The sequence below is a fragment of the Astatotilapia calliptera genome, chromosome 5 (assembly GCF_900246225.1).
Source record: "Astatotilapia calliptera chromosome 5, fAstCal1.2, whole genome shotgun sequence".
In the NCBI taxonomy this organism is placed as follows: Eukaryota; Metazoa; Chordata; class Actinopteri; order Cichliformes; family Cichlidae; genus Astatotilapia; species Astatotilapia calliptera.
The window spans coordinates 20,336,153-20,359,344 of NC_039306.1; the positions used below are offsets into that span (position 1 = coordinate 20,336,153).

General features: G+C 43.2%; 1 protein-coding gene across 1 annotated transcript; it reads right to left on the reverse strand.

The window, feature by feature from the left end:
- Positions 1–2,829: 2,829 nt before the first annotated feature.
- On the reverse strand, positions 2,830–8,072 carry LOC113022493 (interferon regulatory factor 6-like). The gene is made up of 8 exons (XM_026167950.1): positions 7,255–8,072; positions 6,741–6,919; positions 5,879–6,074; positions 5,691–5,789; positions 5,338–5,598; positions 4,475–4,867; positions 4,152–4,270; positions 2,830–3,904 (listed from the first exon to the last, which is right to left on the reverse strand). The coding sequence occupies exons 2-8, from the start codon at positions 6,912–6,914 to the stop codon at positions 3,674–3,676; spliced, it is 1,473 nt and encodes a 490-aa protein (XP_026023735.1). The 5' UTR covers positions 6,915–6,919; positions 7,255–8,072; the 3' UTR covers positions 2,830–3,673.
- Positions 8,073–23,192: the final 15,120 nt, after the last annotated feature.

Consider the following 23,192-nt stretch of genomic DNA (forward strand, 5'->3'; position numbering starts at 1 on the left):
CTTTGCCAACTGGACGCCTGTAGGAAGAGGGATTTGCATGAGGTGGCATCATGTTATAACATTTCTGTCTCCACAGCTCTGCGTAAGGCTGAGCTGAAGGCCGCTCTGGTGTCTGGTTTGGTGGGGAAAGGGATAGTGGCCTTGCCAGTGTCTGCCAGTCCACTTGAGCATGGTGCAGCGTCTCAGCCTGTTCCACAGGTGCCAGCTCAAGCTGTAGGTCCATTGGTATCGACCCCTGTTGCTCAGGGGCTGCCTGAGGACAAACCCATGACATTGCCTCGCTTCGAACCTCTCTCTATTGAATCAAGTGTAGGCTCGAAGCAGGATGCTAAGCTCCGTGTACGCCTGGCTCGTCTCCAGTTGGAAAAGGAGGATCATGAGAGGGAGTTCCAGCTAAAGAAAGAGTTGGAGCTTAGGCGTTTAGACGCAGAGCTTGCTAGAGCCAGGGAGGTCGAATTAAAAAAGGTGGAGGTGGAGGCAGAGACAGCTGTTAAGTTGCGACAGCTGGAACTCCGGCAGGCTTCCCTTCCTCCGACTGCCTCCATTCGTCAGGCAGACACACCGTTTGATGTAGGGAAAAACAGTTGTCTGGTTCCGATGTTCCGTGACACTGAGGTCGACAGCTGCTTCGAGTCGTTTGAACGAATAGCCACGGCCTTGCACTGGCCACGGGATTCGTGGGCCATTTTGCTCCAATGTAAGCTGGCAGGTAAGGCTCAAGAAGTTTGTTCCTCGTTGTCGGCTGAGGACAGCTTGGACTATGACAAGCTGAAAAGTGCTATCCTGCTGGCTTATGAGCTGGTCCCAGAAGCCTATAGGCAGCGTTTCCGGGGGTTGAAAAGGGGACAGGGTCAGTCTTATCTTGATTTCGCCAGGGAAAAAGGTGTTCTTTTCAATCGGTGGTGTGCGGCCTGCAAAGCCACTGACCTGGCTTCGATCCGGGAACTAATGCTCATAGAGGAATTTAAGAACTGCATTGCTGAGCGCATCGCAGTATATATTAATGAACAGAAGGTTTCCTCGCTACAGCAGGCTGCGACGCTGGCTGATGAGTTTGCGCTCGTCCATAAAACCAGTGTCAGTAGGTATGACCGGCGCGATGCCCCAGTGAAGGCTAGCGAGGTGCCAGTTGCACAGCACCCAAAGAGTGAGGTACTTGTGTTTCGTCCCAAGGCAGACCGAAAGTGTTTTTTCTGTTTTAAGTCTGGCCACCTGATTGCAGATTGTTTCCGTTTATAAGCTTCACAATCAGTCTCGACTTCACGTAAACCAAAAGGGGTCGGGCTGATTAAAACCATGCCTCCTGTCAGTAGGCCCCCCTCCCCTGAGACCCCGGATGAGTGTTTTAAGCTCTTCATTTTTAAGGGGACAGTTTCGCTTTCTGGTAAGACCAAGGATAAGCGTGACGTGACCATTCTGCGTGATACTGGTGGCTCACAGTCCCTCATACTAGCTAGTGTGCTTGAATTTAATGAGAAGTCTGACTGTGACTCTAGCATCATTGTAAGAGGTGTTGGGATGAGTTTTGTGCCTGCTCCCCTCCATCGTATTTGGGTACAGAGTGAGCTGGTGAGTGGTTTCTTCTCAGTGGGTGTGCGGCCTTCTTTCCCGATTAATGGGGTGGATTTTATAATGGGAAATGATATCGCGGGTGGGAAAGTTTATCCTACCCCTGAGGTGACCAACAATCCTGTTATAGAGCCTGTGTTAGATGCCCTCAGCCTGCAGCACCCGGATGTGTTCCCGGTGAGCGTTCTGACTCGTTCACGTGCCCAGCAACAAGGTGGGGGGGTTGATTTGTCAGAATCAGTGATTGGCTCTATTCTAGAGAAGGATGTGATGCCCTGTACTGATGAGGGAGATAATGGAGCCTTAGAGGCAGCTCAAAGTGTGGTTGAGCCAGCTCCTGAGTCTGGAGCTCCTTTTCTGCTCACCCGGGAAGCACTTGTGAAGGCTCAGAAAGAAGACCCTTCATTAGTTAAGTGTTTTACTGCTGCAGCTCAGGATAAGGGTGGTGAGGGGAGCAAGAAGCAGACATTTTTCGTTTGGGAAGGTTTATTGATGCGCAAGTGGACCCCAAGGCCTGGAGAAGACTGGAGCGCAGTGCGGCAGATGGTGGTTCCGACAAGTCTGCGGTGGCATGTGCTACAGTTAGCACATGATCATGCATGGTCAGTGTTAGGGAGTTTTTGTTTTATTTGCTTATGCGTCAAAAGTTATGTTATACATATTTCACCAGTTTTCTGTTTTGACAGGAAGCTGACCCTGTGACACTGACAAGAGACCAGCACAGAAATACATATCCGCAGAAGTTGACTTGCATTATATTATTCTTAGAAATTGACCTGCAACACACATACTCTGTGACACACACACACACCAGGACCTGCGGGACAGGAAATGTGATTATATTTGCATATTGACGATGTAACCTATAAAAATAAACGAATACTGCAGTTCTGTGTGATTTGCTCTGAGCTTTTCACCCGTGCAGCACGTTAACCTACACAAGTGTCTCATTGTTGTTTATTCACCTGACTGTTTGTTAACTGTAAATCTCTGACAGTCAGGTCATTTGGGTGTCACTAAAACATATGACCGTATACTGCAGCATTTCTGTTGAGTGTTAATTTAACACTCAGGTGTGGACCCATATAGACACTCTCTAGTGTTTATTTAACACTGGAGATTTTGCTGTGTATGGGCCAGCTGACCACGAAACTCATACATATAAAAAGAAAACAAAGTTGTTTTTTTTGTTTTTTTTCCACACTGATCTCAAGTAGCTGGGCACCACTGAACTGTAGTCATGCATGAACTGTAGAAAAATCTATTAATCCAAACTTTAATTCACATTTATCTATTTTTCCAAAATCTATAAATCTCGTGCTAAACACGTAGCTTCAAAATATTTAAACTGAAAACGATAAAAAGCATTCTGCCCCTCATGAATAGCAGGCTCTAGGACCCTTTCAGGATAAATAAGGCACAGCGTGATATCTGTAACTCATTAACTCTGTTAAATGTTGCCTTGCAACAAGCAGGACTTTGGCCAGTGAAACCACAGCATCAGTCTGTGGTTTCTGCAGATATTGAGTAATGCAGGCTTCAAGGCACAACTTTTATATAGAGAAAAGCACAAACACGGCACATTTATACTAGAGAAAATTTGAAAAGGGTATAAATCCTACAGTATTGAGTACACTTCTGAATATGATTGTAAGCAGTTCCCTGCTTACAGTAGGTAACCGTCAGATGAAGTGTAGATAAACACCGATGAGACACAACATTAAAACCACTGACAGCTGATGTGAATGACATCATTGCTACAATGCAACAGTCTGCTGGGAATCATTCAGCCCGTTCATCTTACTTTGACGTGTACCTCCCCCCTAAAGGTTGTTCTATACACAATACTACATTACTTTGGCAATGACTCGGTGGAAAGTGCTTAAAAACCACTCGAGTAACTTTAATTAAAGAGCCCATGGAGTTGACACAGGACACAAAGAACGCAGTTCCAACATCCCAGGACACACCCAGACATCGCCTGTACATTTCCCAACGAGCAAGAGCTGTTTACGCAGCACAACAGAGACCTACACTGTACATAAGGCATGTGGTTTTAATGTTGTGGCTGATCGGTGATTATTAGTTCACAGGTTTACGCGTTTCACTGAGTCTGCAGTGCTGGGGGGATGTTCAGGGCTGAGCCAGGTGGCAACGCCCAGTTTTCCGGGCTCTGGTGGGTCTGTAGCAGGCAGTAAAGCTGCTTTAGGTGGGTCACAATGTTATCCTTGATGTCTGGGATGGAAATCTGGAGGCGGATGCTGCCGCTGTCAAGTGATCGCGTGTTGTCACTAGAAAACATCTCGCTTATCATTCGGGCCACCACTGGAATGACCTGCAGGGTGAAAGAGGGCCGTTAAGTGTTGGGAAAAGACACTTCGCAATCTTCTTTGTTTAAAAATTTCAAGATAGAACACTTATCATCTTTGGTTTCTTAAGATTCTTTAAACTTTTGGCTGTCATTTTGTATGACTTAGTGACATTTTATAGGCAAAAAGACTCAAAAATTATTTCTGCGTGATGCGATGACACGACTCCATCGTCCTTTGATGACCATTAAATTATGTTACACATTTCTTTACCTGGACCATGATAAGTTTCCTCTCCTTGGGTCTTCCATCTGGCCACTCCTCCCCGAAACACAGATTGATCTCATAGTCAGGAGTGATTGGTGCCTGACCACGCTGTTGAGCTATCACACCTGCACAGCAAACAAAAAAGATATATTTATAAAAAAAATGCTTTTCCACAGGTGCTCAAACTCATTTTACATTGCAGGCCACACCTGCCCACCTTGATCTTAAGGCATGGGCCAAACTGCTGAAACTCCCATTTTTGTCAGTGTAAAGATGCTTAACTACACATTGTATCTCATTTATTAAAAAGAAGTGACATTAATACATACCAGCGAGAAAAGACTCAAGACAGAACAGTTTGACCTTCCTCTGCCGCTCTATGAGATTCGGAGCAGCTGGATTTGGAGCGCAGGGGCCAGACCAGTACACCTTGCACTGACAGAGACGGACTGCGTAGATATCGTGGCCGCTGACCTCCAGGATCAGACCTCTGTCCATCACGTCCAGAAGGCGGTTAGTGAAGACCCTCTGCTTGTCATTGGTGATGTGCTCCGTGGTCGGAAAGCGTAGCTGTTCCAGGTTCACTGGGCCGAACAGCTCTTCCTGATTGACCATGGGCCCGAGGTCTCCGTAGAACAGCCTGCAGCCTAGCGGGTTGCTGACTGTCGCTGTAGGACACATCTCCTTCCCTCTGTAAAGAAACTGCACCTCCAGGTCTGTCACTGTGTCAGAGATGAAGGTGGAAGCGTGTTAAAAAGGAAAATGCAATAAAACTATATTTTAGGTAAAAACAGAAAAAGAACTAAGCTTAATTTTTGAAAAAGGAGAGGTCACAGGGAAGCAGAAACTTCAATTTTACGACCATGGTGCACATACTGGACACATATTCTCAATTAATTAATAAAAAGTTCTGTTTATTTAAAAACAACAACAGGAATAGTGACATCTTCAAGCTTAAAGCAGAGGAGTTGAAACTATCTTTTTATAAAACCAGCAAGTATTGCTGTCTAGAGAAGAGGTTTTCTGATGTTATATTTTCCTAATTTAAACCAATCAAATGTCATGAAGTTCAACTGCACTTGGGGAGCTACAGCAGGTATCCCCTACACCTCAGCCTGCCACAACAAAAAGCTCAAATTATTATTTTAAGTTGAAGTCTGCCAAGCAAGCAGGTGCAACAGTTCACACTCACTTGGAAGGGAACTGATCCACATTTCGGGAGAGGCAAACAAGCCGTCGGGCAGGGGAGGGGGCTGCAAAGACGGATCGGGCAGAGTAACTGGGGGCATGTCGTGTGTCGTTTGCTGCATCTCCACATCCACGGGCTCCTCTTTAGGCCAGGGTTTAACAGGCTCCTCTTTGGGCCAGACCTCGTTTGATGGGGGACAGCTGGGAGGCTGCATGGATGACTCAGAACCCATCGGAGACCACATAATGAGAGGAGAGGGGGTGCCTACATGAAGAAAATAATTCATTTACTGTTAATAAGCAATCAAACTGGACATTGCAGAAACAGGTGTAATGTTTTTAGACAAAGCCATTCACCATTAGATGGGTATGGAGGCAGAGACTCTGGAGTATCTGGAATATCTTCCTCAAGACCATCATCATCCCCGGGTGTCCAGGGGCCAGCATCTGAAGAGCCTGCGGAGTGAGGGAGGTGGCAAATACTGCAAAATTAAAGATGAACGAAGAAAGACGAGAGCGAGCCGCATTAAAGAGCTCTCATTTACCGTGGTTGCTGAGGGGCTGAGGGATGTCACAGACATCATATATCTTCCAAGGATTCATGGGGATCTCTTTGGTGCCGTCATAGACGAGGTTGAATTCTCTGCTTTTGTTCAGGGCACATCGAAGCTGAGCTTTCCACTTTGCAGGATCAGGTTCGTCAACTCCCTCCTGGAACTTTCCGGTCTCCACAGCCCATGCCTGGGGGAATATTTAGACCAAATGAAGGGATCAGTATCACACAGTTATTTTAATTTCTATTTATGCACAGTATGCACTCACTTTAAAAAAATAAAAATAAAACCAGTGTTCTTTATTTACTGAGTGATGCTGGGTCAGCATGTTTGTCAGGAAACAGCTGTATAATGTATTCACAGCTATGTCAGAATGAAAAGACTCAAGCCCAGAGGCTCAATTTTTCACGAGGTACACACACCTCGTCACAACAAAGTTTATGCTGATCAAATTCTGTTTTCTTTTCTTTAAAAAAAAGTTTACTTGTTTATTTTTTTTAAGAAAAGAAAACAACCTCATGAGCCACAACCTTTTCCCTTTATGCCTCTCCTGTTTAATTTGGTAGGTTTACAGAAGAACAATAAAATAAAACACCTACATAAAGTTTCATTCAACATGACCCAGAGAAACAAAATAGAACTGGGCTGCAAAGCCAGACGTTTTATTAAAAGTCCTACTTATTATTATTATTATTATTAGAGGGTATTTTTTAAAAGGATATTAACCAGGAATGAATTAGCATAACCCCTGCTTAAACCTCCTCACTGTCTCTGCAGAAGTACAAGTTCTGATCATGTATAAGGAATAAAGTCACACACACAGGCAGACACCCCTCTTTTAGTGAATCTTTACCTTAAAGATGGTGTCCTCATCCTCGTGCTGGGGTGTGTGCCGTGTGGCGTGTTTCCATGGGATCCTGAAGCGCATGTTCTCACGGTCAAGCCACGTCAATCCCGGGTAGCGCCCGCTTTCCACCTGCGCGACCAGCCAGGGCTTCAGGCGGACACGCCGAGGGGTGACTGCCATCCTCACTGCCGAGAAAACCCAAGTGAAATCAGTCCACCCTCAGAAGTCTTAATAACCCCCCCACATCCCCCCATGATCTTTAGTGCACCCCACGGCAAACTACGCTGCAGCACTTATCAGGGGGAAACAAACATTTTAGAGCTGCTGGACTTCAGCTCTGGCAGACGGAGCGACCTTTCAGTTGTTTGCCAGATTACTTACAGACTAGGCCTCGTATGACGATTTTGCACGGTGTGTTTAAATAATATGTGAAGTGCAGTATCTGTGTGTCAGTCCAATCCAGTCCAAAAATCAAACACCCGACGCAAGCAAACACGAAAACAAAAGACGACACACATACCTGTGGGCAAAGCAGGAAGTTGGAGATCTCGTCGGCCTGTTAACCAGCAGCTGGAAATAACAGCGCTTCGGTGGGTCCAAACTCCCCACCAATCTCCCCTCGAAGCGAACTCACCGATTACCGGTTCGACGAAAGGCGACTAATAACAACGACAGGCGGAGAGCTGCAGCTCAGAATGGCTGATGTTCCTCACTCCTTTGGTCCTTCCCTTTCCACACCGAAACTCAGGTAGGAGTGTGACGTCACACCGGCGGCACACCTATTCTGAGCAGCTGGGTGATCGTTTTTCACCAAGCATGTGGACGGGGCACTTTATTTTTCCACGAATATCTCAGCTTATCTCGACGAGAACGACATTTTTTATTTTTGTCCTTTAGGAATTTATTTGATCAGATTCACAATTTGGATACTCTACATTCCTTTTGATATTTATTTATAATATATCAATAAATAAATAGAACGAGATACACCGTGCTTTTTGGGACAATTAATATTAAGAGCTTTTTTGGCGGGGGGTAAAGCTGGCCTTTTTGAGAACACTTAAACTAATTGTGTCCTGTCAGCTTTACATGCTTATTTTTTATACTCACACACTTGCTTTGTTTAGCTAAGAAAAGCGCGACCGGTGTGACATGACTCAGCTGGCAGGAAAAGGAGGCGTTTCGACGAAAAAAACAAAACAAAACAATGCACACAATGAGTTTGCTCCAGACAAGTGGACGGTTGATGATGATCCTATCACCATTAGGAGCCAAAAACAGGCCGACAATATCAAACCACTCCCTGAAACTGCTCATGGACTGCAGAAAGCGTGTCACTTGGCCCGCTATTGTGATTTTTCCCGGTGTTGGCACAGCATACATCATGTGCTTGTTGCTTCCTGTGTGATGCTAATTGTGGGTGTTTTTTTTTTTTTTTTCTTTTGCTTGGGGCGATAGGGTCAGTTTACTGCCAACTGCCTGCAGTATCACCACGATCTGTCTGATCCAGTGCGGTTAACAGATGTTTCCAGTTTCTCCCAACATAAATGTGACCCCAGGGGCTGCAAAGGGTTTAATAGACGATTTCATAGATACAATGGGAGGCACTCCAAGAACTGAGATACAAGCAAAAGTCATGCGCAATCACTCATTTCTTTATGTAGAAGTGGAAATTGGGAATAGATGCAGCAATGTGTTCTAAATTGTACCTTTAGCTACTTAGTTACTAGCAGCCTGCTGCAAAAACACATAATTTGTTCCAATTTCTTTAGTTGAATCTATAAAAAATGCCAACAATAAAAAAAAACAACAACTATCTACATCAGATGAACAGTACCTGAAAGTCATGTCCACAAGAAATAAGTAAAAAAAAAGACATGACACAGGACCTGAGGGATGAATTTGACTCTTCAGTTGATCCGTCTCCTGTTCACTGAAATCCAAATTACACAAGAACTGGAATTCAGTGAAAGTCAGTGGCAACAGCTGTTATGATGTGAGGAATCCAAATTTGAAATTCTTGGTTCAAATCATGTTGAGTGTGGGTATGGTGTTAGGAGAAAGGTACAACAGTTCTGAAGACTAGTTAAAAATTACAAAACAGCTTGCGTAAGAGAGGGTGTTCATATGAAAATCATCCTGCCAAATACTGACTTCCAAGCTTCAGAGAACTGTCCAAATTCATTTTTGCCTTAGATACTGTTTTTCCAATGTATGTTTGCACGTTTCAATGAAATGCTGCATTTTTCTGCATGTCGGATAATAGATTTAACAAAAACACTGGCCGGAGTATGTGTGAGTAAAATGCAATGGAAATATATTAAATAAAATGTTTATTCATTCACATAAATAATCATTAAGGACATCCTGCTTGGTATAAACTGAATGTACCAATCAAGTATTTCATTCTACCGGATTCCATTAAAATGAACATTTAAAAACTGTTCAAAATTACATGGAAAAGTTGCATGTAATTACTGCAAATTAGATAAAGTCAGCATTTTGGATTCACATGATGAATCAGAATCAGAATCAGAAAGGGTTTTATTGCCAAATGTTGAGCAGGTTTACAACATTAGGAAATTGCTGCGGTGCTTCAGTGCAAACATACTGTCATAAATTGCGCTTAAATAGACATGAAAAAATAAAAGTAAGAATAAGAATTAAAAGTGCTACGTAGAAAGATATATACATGAGTGCAGGTGGTGATCAGTGCCAAAACATGGAATGATGCAGTGAACACAGCGTAGGGTCATGTGTTAGTGGTGGGAACAGTCATACGGTTATCCTTCATGTGTCCAACAGCAGAGGGGAAGAAACTGTTCTTATCGCGAGAGGTTTTGGTGCGAATGGACCGGAGCCTCCTGCCTGAGGGGAGCAGGTCAAACAGACTGTATCCAGGGTGAGAAGGGTCAGCTGAGATCCGAGCTGCACGCAGCAGTGTCCTGGAGGTGTACAGGTCCTGCAGAGATGGGAGTCTACAGCCAATCACCTTCTCAGCAGAGCGCACAACACGCTGCAGTCTCTGTTTGTCCCTGATGGTGGCTCCAGCGTACCACACGGTGATGGAGGAGGTGAGGATGGACTCGATGATTGCGGTGTAGAATTGCATCATCGTCCGTGTTGGCAGGTTGAATTTCTTCAGGAAGTACATCCTCTGCTGAGCTTTCTTGATGACGGAGGTGATGGTGGGCTCCCACTTCAGGTCCTGAGTGATGGTGGTACCCAGGAAGCGGAATGAGTCCACAGAGGTGATGGGGGTGTCAGTCAGGATGATGGGGGGGAGTGGGGCTGTGTGCTTCCTGAAGTCCACAATAATCTCCACTGTCTTCTGGGCATTCAGCACCAGGTTGTTGTGGCTGCACCAAGACACCAGACGTTCAACCTCCCTCCTGTAGGCAGACTCATCCCCGTCCGAGATGAGTCCAATAACGGTGGTGTCATCTGCAAACTTGATTAGCTTGACAGACTGGTGGGTGGAGGTGCAGCAGTTAGTATACAGGGAGAAGAGCAGAGGAGAAAGAACACAGCCCTGAGGGGAGCCGGTGCTGATGGTCCGGGAGTCCGAGACATTCTTTCCCAGCCTCACATGCTGCTTCCTGTCCGTCAGGAAGTCAGTGATCCACCAGCAGATGGGATCAGGCACATTCATCTGGGAAAGCTTGTCTCGGAGATGGTCTGGAAGGATGGTGTTGATGGCAGAGCTGAAGTCCACAAACAGGATCCTGGCGTAGGTTCCTGGGGAGTCCAGATGCTGCAGGATGAAGTGTAGGGCCATGTTGATGGCGTCATCTACAGACCTGTTGGCTCTGTATGCAAACTGCAGGGGGTCCAGGAGGGGGGCCGTGAGGGTCTTGAGATGGGAGAGAACTAGGCGCTCAAATGACTTCATGACCACAGATGTCAGAGCCACGGGTCTGTAGTCGTTTAGTCCAGTGATCCTAGGTTTCTTGGGGACAGGGATTATGGTAGAGGACTTGAAGCAGGCAGGCACATGATATGCCTGCAGTGAGGAGTTGAAAATGCCAGAAAACACTGGGGCCAGCTCGTTTGCACAGTGTCTGAGGGTGGCAGGAGACACACCGTCTGGGCCGGGAGCTTTTCGAGCATTCAGCCTCTTAAACTGCTTCCTCACATCTGCTTCATGAATATGAAGAGTTGTGGTGGGAGGAGGTGGTGTGAAATCCTCTTTTGTGTGGGGTGAGGGGGCGGGTGTTGTAGGTGAACAGTTTGAAGGTGGTGATGGCTCTGTGGAGGGGGGAGAGGTGGGGGAATTAGTGTCCAAAGTGCCTCTATTGTTGGGGCCGTTGGAGGTGTGAAGGCTGCCTGATGGCTCGTCAAAACGGCAGTAAAAGTCGTTAAGGGTGTTGGCCAAGAGCAAATCGTCAGTGGAGTGGGGGGTTTTAGGCTTGTAGTTTGTGATATTCCTAAAACCTTTCCGCACAGAGGCCGAGTCATTCTCTGAGATCTGCTGCTGCATCTTCTCAGTGCTGATGTTTAGCAATGTCCACTTCTTTAGTGAACCTGTACTTGGCCTCTCTGTAGCAGTCCCTGTCTCCGCTTCTGAACGCCTTTCTCTTTTCCAGCCACAGCTTTTTGAGTTTAGGAGTAAACCAGGGTTTGTCATTGTTATAACTCACCCTGGTGCGTGATGGCACAATGCTGTCCTCACAGAAGTGGATATAGGAGGTGACAGTGTCCGTAAACTCGTCCAAGCTGTTAGAAGCAGCCTTCATTGTGTCCCAGTCTGTAGACTCCAAACACGTGCGAAGCTCCTCCACAGCCTCGTTGCTCCACAGTTTTTTTTGTCCTCACGACAGGTTTGGAGAGCTTCAGCCTCTGTCTGTACGTGGGGATTAGGTGGATCATGACGTGGTCAGAAAGTCCGAGTGAAGCGCGGGACACCGCGCGATAGGCCCCGCTGATCGTGCTGTAGCAGTGGTCTAATGTCCTCTCCTCTCTGGTCGGGCATTTAATATACTGCTTATATTTCGGAAGCTCATGGCTCAGATTGGCTTTGTTAAAGTCCCCAAGAGCAATGATGAGAGAGTCCGGGAATGTCCGCTCCATGTGGAGTATCTGCTCCACGAGTGCGCACTGAGCTGCCTGCGCATCCGCGTCTGGCGGGATGTAAACAGCGGCCAGGATGAATGAAGCGAACTCCCGCGGAGAATAAAACGGTTTGCAGTGAATAAAAAGATATTCCAGAGAGGAAGAGCAGTGCTGAGCAATCACTGTCACATCTGTGCACCAGCCACTATTAATGTAGAAGCAGACACCTCCACCTTTGGTCTTACCAGAGAGAGAGGCCTGCTATAACTGACAAACTGTAAGTTAACGTCTACTTAAATATTGTTACCTGCCCAACCTTCTGTCCACCTATTAAGACCAAACTATGATCTCTTTTACATCTAATATCAAAACAGTTTCTTTAGTTTCACTAACATTTAGCATTAGGTTGTGGCTCTCACACCATTGCACCATCCCTTCTACCTCTGATGTGTCAAACAATACTGCCAAGTTTGTAATGCATAATAAACACTGGATAGAAGTCATACAGGAATTGGCAGACAGTGAATCTGAAGACTGAAATGGTGTCCCACTAAAGCAAGCCTCTACGGCTTAAAACAGTGGTATCAGTAGATAGCTTATACACACAAAATTCACTTTCAGATCATTTGTTCTGATTTTTCTTGGATTCTTGAACAATGTGTCTCATGTCCAAACACTCTCTCATATAAATAAATAAATAAATAAATAAATAAATAAATAAATAATTTTTTAAAAAGTCTGAACTAAAATCTAAGAGTGGACAGTAATATGAACCACTTTGAGCATTCTGCAGACCTTCGTCAAGGCAGCTCACTGCCTGGGCAGTATTTACTTTTGTATTTTTTATATTTGAAAATATTACTTTTAACTGTTGACTTATGATAAGTGGAAGAGGATTGATGGATGATGGATAGCACACATGTAGCATTCAATTCATTCTTTAGTAAAATTCATTTAAACGTTTGTAACAAAAATATCATGTGAAAAAAGATTTTGATCACAAGTTTATTTTGTTTTTTTAAAAATACAATACTTTACTTTTCTTATTGTAAACAGTTATAACCAGGGACGTGCAGAGAGGTTTAAAGGGGCGGGTGCTCAAAGTTAAAAAGGGGCACATTGAACCAGGCTGAATAACAACAACACACATTCATCAAGAATCTAATATGGGAAGGGCAGGGCTGTGTTGATCTGAGACTGTAGACATTAAAAAGTCCACAGGAGAGATGGTAGCTGATTAAACAAGTGTCATGAGATAATAACAAAATGCAAAGATTGGTGACAGCGCTTGGAACCATAAGGCAACGAAAAACTGTGACATAAACTCAGCTCTGCCTGTGAATCACTCTTTGCTTCTCTTCTTCCTTCCTTCCCATCTTTTCATATATCACTCTCCACTTGCTGTCTATCTGAGAACAAGGCACAACTTGCTATTGCAATAAACTATAATCTAATTATCCACACCTAACAACTCTTGCACTTAATCTGTAATAAAATGATGACAGAAAAATGTTATAGCACTGCCTTTAGTAGCCTCATACAGCTCCTACTGTTTCCTCCTCATGTCCTTACCAGCCATGTCTGCACAATGTTATATCATGAGTAATATTTTTTTTAAATCCAGCTAAATAAAACACACACATGCACACACAGTGACATTTTAGACCTTCTTCAGAATACTGTATATACTATGGGCATCCTTACATTATTATTTATTACTAGAGCTACAATAATAAAGCAATGAGGAGGGGGAAGTAATAAATATGAAATAATGTATTTATGATGATTCCATTTGTTTCACTATCCACTCTGTGCAGGGCAAAGCTTATTACATTTTTAAACTGTAGAGATACAATCATTTTACTGCTGTAAAATCCAACTTTTTTCTTATTTAAAATATAAATCTAATATAATCTGCTTCTTAATGTATGTTCTTTAAAATACAGCGTGTTTTTTAATATATTATAATTATAATAATTATTATGTGGACATTCATATTAGATCGTTTTTTAGTGAAATATAATCCCTCCAGAAAGGCAGGAAATGCCCAGAAACTTACTTTAAAACTAAATATGTTCCCTAAAACGGTGACAGAGCTACAGACCCATGACAGCCTTACACAGGTAGCCAGCAGCTATGACCAGCACTACTTGTGCAGTTAATAAAAGGACAGGTAATGTTTGTCGCGCTGTTGCACACACAGCACGCTCGTTTGTTTCAGTTCGTCAGTTGCAACAAGACAGCTTACCAACGTGTACATAATAAGCTAATACTCCTGGGTGCTACACACTACAGTGTGCGCTGTACACCTACTTACTGGGTTTTTCGCATCAGTCTGTGTCTCTGAGTTAACTTGTGTTTCTCCTACAGCTCCGGACCGCAAAAAATGCGCGTGCTCTTTGTGAGCTCGTTCCCGGCTCGTAACCAGCGCGTTCTGCCGTCGAGGGCGATCATTGGTTAAATGTGATCATGTGACTGATGCAAGCCAGATCCTTTTATTTAGCAAAACTATGATTAATAGTTGAATATTATTGTTGAGGGGCACAGACAGGACTCCGCACGCACACACACATAAAATAAATAAATAAATAAATAAATAAAAAAAATTTAAAAGTTGCCTCAACAAAAGGGCACTTTGGGCACTCATCAGGAAAGGGGCGGGTGCTCAAGCCCCTCTAGCCCCCCCCCCCCCCCCCCCCTCTGCACGTCCCTGGTTATAACCTGTTACTGTAATCGAAATAACAAGCCACAATAAAGTAATGTGATATTTAGTATCCCAATATTTGATTGTCTGTATGTTGCCAATGCAAACAATGGCAAAAAGCAATGAATTAATTCTATGTCCCTTTATTAGCACTTTGCCCTTCAGATCAATCTATTGACCTTGAAGGAGAGGTCAAAGGTTAAATATGACAGGAGATTTTAAATCTTTCAACATGTTAACACTACACACCACACTTATAAGTCTTTGGGTACACTTTGGCTTGCATACACCTCAGTGTTAATTGTTTACATGACTCCACTCTCCTACAAGGTTTTATCAGAATTCATTCACAACTCTTCAAGCTCTAAAGTTCACAGACAAAATTATGGCACGCACTCACAAACGGTTGCAAAAACATAACCTGCTTGGCTCAGTTAATAACAATCTAGTGGTAAAATAGTGCAGCTAGAAATCGGTTTCTCTGTGTACTCTTTTTGCTTCATGAAGATATCACCACAACCTGGGATGCAGTCGCTGCAGTTGTGACATTTTGTTTCATTTCACACATCGGTCATGTTGTCTTCTTCTGACTTCCTGGAATTACGGTGAATAAATATGACACAGGAGATCCGGGTTAACAAGTGACTCAAACTGACTGCTTCATTGTTACATTTGTCAACCAGCAGGTGTCAGCTTAGTGTCAGTTATCGCTGCTTTATATAATTCTCCCTCTGTAGGCATTATTGAGCTTTTTGGTTGTTATTGATAGGTATTGATAAATATTATTTATCAAAAAGGGTGTGGATTTATGCAACTCTTTATGATTACTCAAAGCTAATGCATTCCTCCTTCTTTTCCTTTTTTCTTCAATATGTCTGTGCTAAAAAAAAACAAGCAAAATTATTGTAACATCAAAGCTGAAAAATTTAATCATGGTTCACAAATCGCTCATAAATAATCGGAACAAATAAGCAAAATATCCAGAAGTTGTTGAGATAGTTCAGTTTGGAAGAGTCGATGTTGTAATTCCTACTCGAATGGTTGAAAGAGTGAAAAACTTCATATAATTTTATGTTGATAAAACAGCAGCATAAACTATAAATCAGGACTGAGTACGCGTGGATAATCTTCTTCCTCGGGTTGTAGTCCTGTCACTGTCCCACAGGTGAAATCAGCTGGCCTGAAGTCCCTCAGCCAACACAGTGAGTCTTCTGCTGCTTCTGTTTTTATGCAGATGTTGATAAGAACTACATTCAAGAAGCACTCAGAATATTTCCCTATAATAACACATGTCTTTTCTCCAGTCTTATCTCTGTGATCTCTCAACTTACCCATTTAGGGGAGACCGGGGACAGTTGTAACATTTTTGACATTTCTGTCTGTAAATTGGAGCTTGTTGAAGGTAGTGGATTCAAAATGTAATGCAAAGTATTTACATGTCTCTGCTATTAAATAGTGCAGCTATTTTCTCTGCAGCACAATTACCCATTGCATGGTATGGTCTCAAACACGAAGAGTGAAATGTTACAATTAACCCCATAGTCTGGGTTAGTTGTAACATATCCTGGGGTGAAATGTAACACAATGAAATAAGGGTACTAACAAAACATTAACATGTAATCTTTGTTTATTCAACACATGAATGCACTTAGAGCCATTTATGTAGCTGTGTGTGTGTGTGTGACAGAATGCAGAAATCTAGCTTTTGAACATATTCCAACCCCCCAAAAAAGACAAATTATGGAATTTTCTGCAACTGAATATTTCATTAATTTTGGTTGGTCTTCCTTGAGTTTGGCCTCATTGGCTCAGTGGGCATTATAACCTACAACTCTTGCACCAATTTTGAACATAACAATGAAGCTGAAAAAATGTAGTTGTTCACCAGCATCGCAATTCCATTACTTTTTATCATGGCTTACCTTGGTGTGGTTTGCAAAGTGCTTCAGAAAGATGAGGAAATCTGTTTCTTGCACCCATCCTGACTTATTTCCACTACCAGTACTTCCTACTGGTCCATCTCTGACACAGAGGTCTGCATAATGTATGTGTTGGAACACAAACAGTGGAGGAATTGTGTTGCCAATGGCATTAACTGCATATACAGTGGGGCAAAAAAGTATTTAGTCAGCCACCGATTGTGCAAGTTCCCCCACTTAAAATGATGACAGAGGTCAGTAATTTGCACCAGAGGTACACTTCAACTGTGAGAGACAGAATGTGAAAAAAAAAATCCATGAATCCACATGGTAGGATTTGTAAAGAATTTATTCGTAAATCAGGGTGGAAAATAAGTATTTGGTCACCTCAAACAAGGAAAATCTCTGGCTCTCACAGACCTGTAACGTCTTCTGTAAGAAGCTTTTCTGTCCCCCACTCGTTACCTGTATGAATGGCACCTGTTTGAACTCATCATCTGTATAAAAGACACCTGTCCACAGCCTCAAACAGTCAGACTCCAAACTCCGCCATGGCCAAGACCAAAGAGCTCTCGAAGGACACCAGGAAAAGTATTGTAGACCTGCACCAGACTGGGAAGAGTGAATCTACAATAGGCAAGCAGCTTGGTGTGAAGAAATCAACTGTGGGAGCAATCATCAGAAAATGGAAGACATACAAGACCACTGATAATCTCCCTCGATCTGGGGCTCCACGCAAGATCTCATCCCGTGGGGTCAAAATGATCATGAGAACGGTGAGCAAAGATCCCAGAACCACACGGGGGGAGCTGGTGAATGACCTGCAGAGAGCTGGGACCAAAGTAACAAAGGTCACCATCAGTAACACACTACAACGGCAGGGAATCAAATCCTGCAGTGCCAGACGTGTTCCGCTGCTGAAGCCAGTGCATGTCCAGGCCCGTCTGAAGTTTGCCAGAGAGCACATGGATGATACAGCAGAGGATTGGGAGAATGTCATGTGGTCAGATGAAACCAAAGTAGAACTTTTTGGTATAAACTCAACTCGTCGTGTTTGGAGGAAGAAGAATACTGAGTTGCATCCCAAGAACACCATACCTACTGTGAAGCATGGGGGTGGAAACATCATGCTATGGGGCTGTTTTTCTGCCAAGGGGACAGGACGACTGATCCGTGTTAAGGACAGAATGAATGGGGCCATGTATGGTGAGATTTTGAGCCAAAACCTCCTTCCATCAGTGAGAACTTTGAAGATGAAACGAGGCCGGGTCTTCCAACATGACAATGATCCAAAACACACCGCCCGGGCAACAAAGGAGTGGCTCCGTAAGAAGCATTTGAAAGTCCTGGAGTGGCCTAGCCAGTCTCCAGACCTCAACCCCATAGAAAATCTGTGGCGGGAGTTGAAAGTCCGTGTTGCTCGGCGACAGCCCCAAAACATCACTGCTCTCGAGAAGATCTGCATGGAGGAATGGGCCAAAATACCAGCTACTGTGTGTGCAAACCTGGTAAAGACCTATAGTAAACGTTTGACCTCTGTTATTGCCAACAAAGGTTATGTTACAAAGTATTGAGTTGTATTTTTGTTACTGACCAAATACTTATTTTCCACCCTGATTTACGAATAAATTCTTTACAAATCCTACCATGTGGATTCATGGATTTTTTTTTCACATTCTGTCTCTCACAGTTGAAGTGTACCTCTGGTGCAAATTACTGACCTCTGTCATCATTTTAGGCGGGGAACTTGCACAATCGGTGGCTGACTAAATACTTTTTTGCCCCACTGTACAAATGCGACCAGTGAACCTCTCTCTGCTGATGTCGTTGCCCCAACTTGTTTAATATAAGTTAAAGTAATAGTGTGGTAAGTTGTAACATCTGCATTATTGTTACAACTGACCCAGACTCCTATAGCCATGAACTAGCTAACATTACAGCCAATGGCTAAAACATTAGCACTAAAGACCTACACAGAATATATCCCCATAGACATACAAATAACATAATTTAAGTTAGATGAGTTTAACTGCAAAGCAGATAATGCTATTAGAAATTGAAATAAAGTAGAAATACTTACTTTTTGGCATACAAATTACTTTTTTTCATGTTAAATTGTCTGTGTTTGACGAAATGTGCTGATTTTTCACATGTGATAGCAGAACTGAATTGGGCATGCACAGGATGAGTCACATCATTTGAAACTTAGCCCTGATTGGAGAAATTGGAAGTGTTACAACTGACCCACAATTTACAACTATCCCCGGTCTCCCGTACTGCGCTACTATCCAAAATAATACCACATGTAACAGTGATACGCTGAATTAAAGGTGGTACACCGTGTTCTAAGCTCTCACTTAGCAGCAGGTATGCATATAGTTTTGGTTTCATTAGACTACTGCTTCTGTCACCAGAGAAGGTTTCTTTAACAAGGAGAATGATACACTAATAATCAAATTAGCCACAAGAAGCACCAACTTTCTTTGACATACCTCATTACACTGAAACAGGTTTTGAAAAATTTCAAAGGACTGCAGAGTAGACAAAGTGAGCTTTCATGAATTAAAAGAAACTCATACATAAATACACAAAAGTCACTATTCTCAAACAATAGAATGAAAGGACAGTAACAAATGGAGAAAGAGGTATATATATAACAGCCCCCTGACGACACACAGTGGTGAACAACAAAGACTTGAACTAAAACCCAGCATCAGGATTCACACCAACAGTGCCTTCATTCGTCGGGAGAAGCCGCAGATCTTCCTGTGAACACTTTTCGCAGTAATAATGAAAATGAAAGCTACAGTGTGGGTCTACGATGCTGCCATGCACCGAAACTGCTTCGTTGCACACATTCTTTGATTCAGTAAATTTTAAGATCTCATCAGTGCTTTCATTTCCACTTCCAGCCAGTTTACACCACATCATAATGGAATGCAAAAAATATTTGTGTTTTTTAGGTCTTCATTTCCTTTTACTTCAGTGCCTGTAAGCTGTCTGTCTTTTCATGATTCATAGCTAAAGTTGCAGTGGAAGCAAGTGGAAAAAAGGAAGAAGCTCAGTTAAATAAAAAACAGCAACACTTCCATTGCTTATTTGTGATAATTGGTAACTAAGTGAATGACGCTCATGCTGTGAGTAACTCTCTGTTACTGCTGTCTCATCCTGGGCAGTAAGTCCAGTGCTGTCAAGCAGGTAAACCATTAAAAGCGCATTCACACCACACATTCCTCACATTTCAATGAAAATCATGGCCACGATCACCTTCCATCAACTACAGAGGAACTGGATGGACCAGCTTGTCTCCACGACAACCTGCTGCTACAGACAGACTTTTTTTTTTTTTTTTTTTAAAGGACGGACTGGTTTTCTGGACAGCAATAAAATAAAAACAATCAATTAAAGCATTGTGCCAAAACTGCGCTTACATAACTACATTCTATATTTTAATGCGTATATTCCTCATCCTGTCATTTATAAAAAATATACTTAAGTTAAATCTGGCCCTACACTATGTGAAAGCTACCTTATTATCCTTTATTTATCCAGGTGAAAAGTCTCATTGAGATTTAAATCTCATTTCATATCTTATGTTTACCAAAAAAAAAGCAACTCAAGCATGCCTCAGAGAAAAAAAGCAACTTATGTTTGTGCAACAGTTACATTAAGCAGAGATACTTACTTAAAGCATAAGTTGCCAGAGCTTAGTGTGCAAAATGAAGTGAGTTCTGTGAAATCTTAAGTTAAATTCAGTTAATATGCCTGAGTTTATTTCATGTAAAAGTACATCAGCGCTGGAAAAGTGATTCACAGAGTGAATCCAATCCAATCCAATCCAACTTTATTTATAAAGCACTTTAAAATACCCAGCACAGGACAAAGTGCTGTACAGTAAATAAATTAAGAACAATAGAATAAAACAAAACAGTAGAAAATAAAATACATAATACACAAAAATTAAAACAGCCCTATATTTAAAAACAAGATAAAACAGCATAGAATAAACTAAAACAACCAAAATGAAAATAAACTAAAACCAACATCTCACAAAGTGTCAAAGGCCAGGGTGAAGAGATGGGTTTTCAGGAGTGATTTTAAAAAACAGGCCTGTCTAATCTCTAAAGGCAGATCGTTCCACAGTTTGGGAGCTGCTACAGCAAAAGCACGATCTCTAAGTTTAGTCTCAGTCCTGGATACATTCAGCTGATCAGCTGACCTGAGAGAGCAGGTGGGCGTTTAAGGCGCAGCTCAGAGAGATAAGATGGGGCTAGGCCATGGAGGGCTTTAAAAGCCAATAAGAGAATTTTAAAATGAACCCTAAAAGGAGTGGACAGCCAGTGAAGCTGAAATAGGGGAAATGTTCTCAAACCTTTGAGTGCCAGTTAAAAGATAAGCTGCAGCATTTTGCATCTCTGTAAATGAGTAATGTATGAAGTACTGACCCCTATATAAAGTGCATTACAGTAATCCAGATCAGGTGCTAACAAAGGCGTGGATAACTGTCTCAAAGTGCTGCTGTGAAAGAACTGGCTTTATTTTAACCAGCTGCCTAAGCTGAAAGAAGCTTTAATCCAACTGTCAAGCTTCAGTTCAGTCCACTTTGACTCCCAGGTTTGTGACAGATGGCTTATTATACTGGGCCAAGGTATCTAAAAACACATTGGGGGTCTCAGTGGGGCTACCAAAAACCATCACCTCAGTCTTTTTGTCATTAAATTTGTTTAAGCCGTGAGACCAGTTTTCCCGTGATTCACTCGCGTACGTCAGTTTGAAGAGGAAAAAGAACTCCACGGGACTCCGATGTGAAAAGATGTAACAAAAAATTTATTCCACAGTTTTTGCATCTTACAGGAGTGGTCAGGTTTAACTTGTCCTCAACAAAATAACCTACTACGGTAGGAAAACCGTGTGGCTCTGTTCTACCCTGCTGCCCCGTATAGCTTATGCCGTGTTAACTCCTTTTCTCTCTCTCTCCCCCCTCCCGCACCGCATGCACTAATTTGCATACATCCGTGATGCCCGGATTTTACTATAAACACGAGTCTTTAAGGCACATGTATTCATGGTACTACGTAACCTAGTTCCACCATAAACATGCATCTATTTCCTAAAATTATTAATTACACAAACAAGCTTAACAACAGCGAAATATAAATACTAAAACATATGAACTATCTTAACTTGGCTCCCACATACCGGCCCCTAATTGTGACCCTATTACACAATTACCAAATTACACTTGTGGAGCCAAGGTACACAAACTTCAGTCTCTGCAGTTGATTACTTCAGTCCGATTCCTGCAGAAGGCAAATCTTCGTAATGGGCCTGTCCAGTACACTCGTCTTGGTTTTGATCCTAACCTGCCGCACCATTCCTGCCTTGTCTGAGATAGCATGGATTACTTTCCCTGTAATCCAAGAGTTGCGTGGGGCTGTATCGTCAACAATAAGCACAATGTCTCCAACCAAAAAGTTGCGAGATGGACGGGTCCACCTTTGCCTCTCTTGAAGTTGTGGTAAATATTCCCTTGCCCATCGTTTCCAGAATATTTCCGACATGTATTGCACTTGCCTCCATCTTCTTCTTGCGTAGAGATCTTGCCTGTCGAACAGTCCGGGAGGAAGAGATGGTTTGTTCCTGAGCAGCAACAGGTGATTGGGAGTGAGTACTTCCAGATCATTTGGATCACTGGACGCTTTGGTTATTGGCCGACTGTTAATAATGGCCTCCGCCTCACACAGAAGTGTATGCAGGCTCTCTTCATCCAGTGTCTGGAGCCTCAAGGTAACATTTAGGATTTTCTTCACTGACTTGATCAATCTCTCCCAGACCCCTCCATGATGGGGTCCTGAGGGAGGGTTGAACATCCACTGAATGCCTTGTTGTTTTAGGTGGTCTTCAATTTTGGACACATTCCATTCAGCAATGGCTCTTTTAAGTTCACGCTCTGCACCAATGAAGTTAGTTCCATTGTCAGAACGAAGGGTCTTTATCTGGCCTCGTCTGGCTATGAAGCGACGGAGAGCATGGATGAAGGAATCTGTGTCCAGGGAGGCTGCCATCTCCAAGTGTATTGCACGAGTGGTTAGGCAGGTGAAAATGACTCCATACCTCTTCACCGTACTTCGACCACGTTTGATCTCGAACGGACCAAAGTAGTCCACTCCGCAGTTAGTAAATGGAGGGTCATCTGGCAGAACTCTGTCTCGGGGTAGGTCGGCCATTTGCTGCTGTCCTGCAACTCCATGCTCACGCCGACAGGCAATACACCTAGCGAGTATTTTTCGTACTGCAGAGTTGGCACCGGGTACCCAAAACTTTGTTCTCAACTTGGAGATAACATGATTGCGACCACTATGAGCCAAGTTCTCATGTATTTCTCTGAGGATAAGCTTCGTGACGTGAAGATCCTTGCTCAGGATTGCTGGCCGCTTAGCCTCCTCGGGTAGTGCTGCTCTGCTGAGTCGCCCTCCGACCCTAAGGATGCCTTGTTCAAGTACTGGACTCAGTTTGAAAAGACTACTAGTCCTCTTCACCCCCTGACCTTTAGAAAGTGCGCTGATCTCCTTAGGAAATGTCTTTCTCTGACAGTAGCGAATGATTGCTTCTTCAGCCTTCGCAAGGTTCTCTACCGTTAGCTTGTTGGTGTCCCCTTGAAACAGGCTGTCCTTGAAACCTTCCATATCCCTCTCGACTTCAGGTTGTGTTTTAACAGCACACAACTCCTTCCTTTTGCGACACAATTGCAGCAGAATGCTCTTGACTTTAAGCATCCATGCC

Coding starts and splice junctions, on each gene's coding strand:
- LOC113022493 (XM_026167950.1), bottom strand. CDS start 6,914: ATGGCAGTCACCCCTCGGCGTGTCCGCCTGAAGCCCTGGCTGGTCGCG. Junction 5,790..5,878: donor TCAGCCCCTCAGCAACCACG/GTAAATGAGAGC, acceptor CTCACTCCGCAG/GCTCTTCAGATGCTGGCCCC. Junction 5,599..5,690: donor GCCTCCATACCCATCTAATG/GTGAATGGCTTT, acceptor TTCTTCATGTAG/GCACCCCCTCTCCTCTCATT.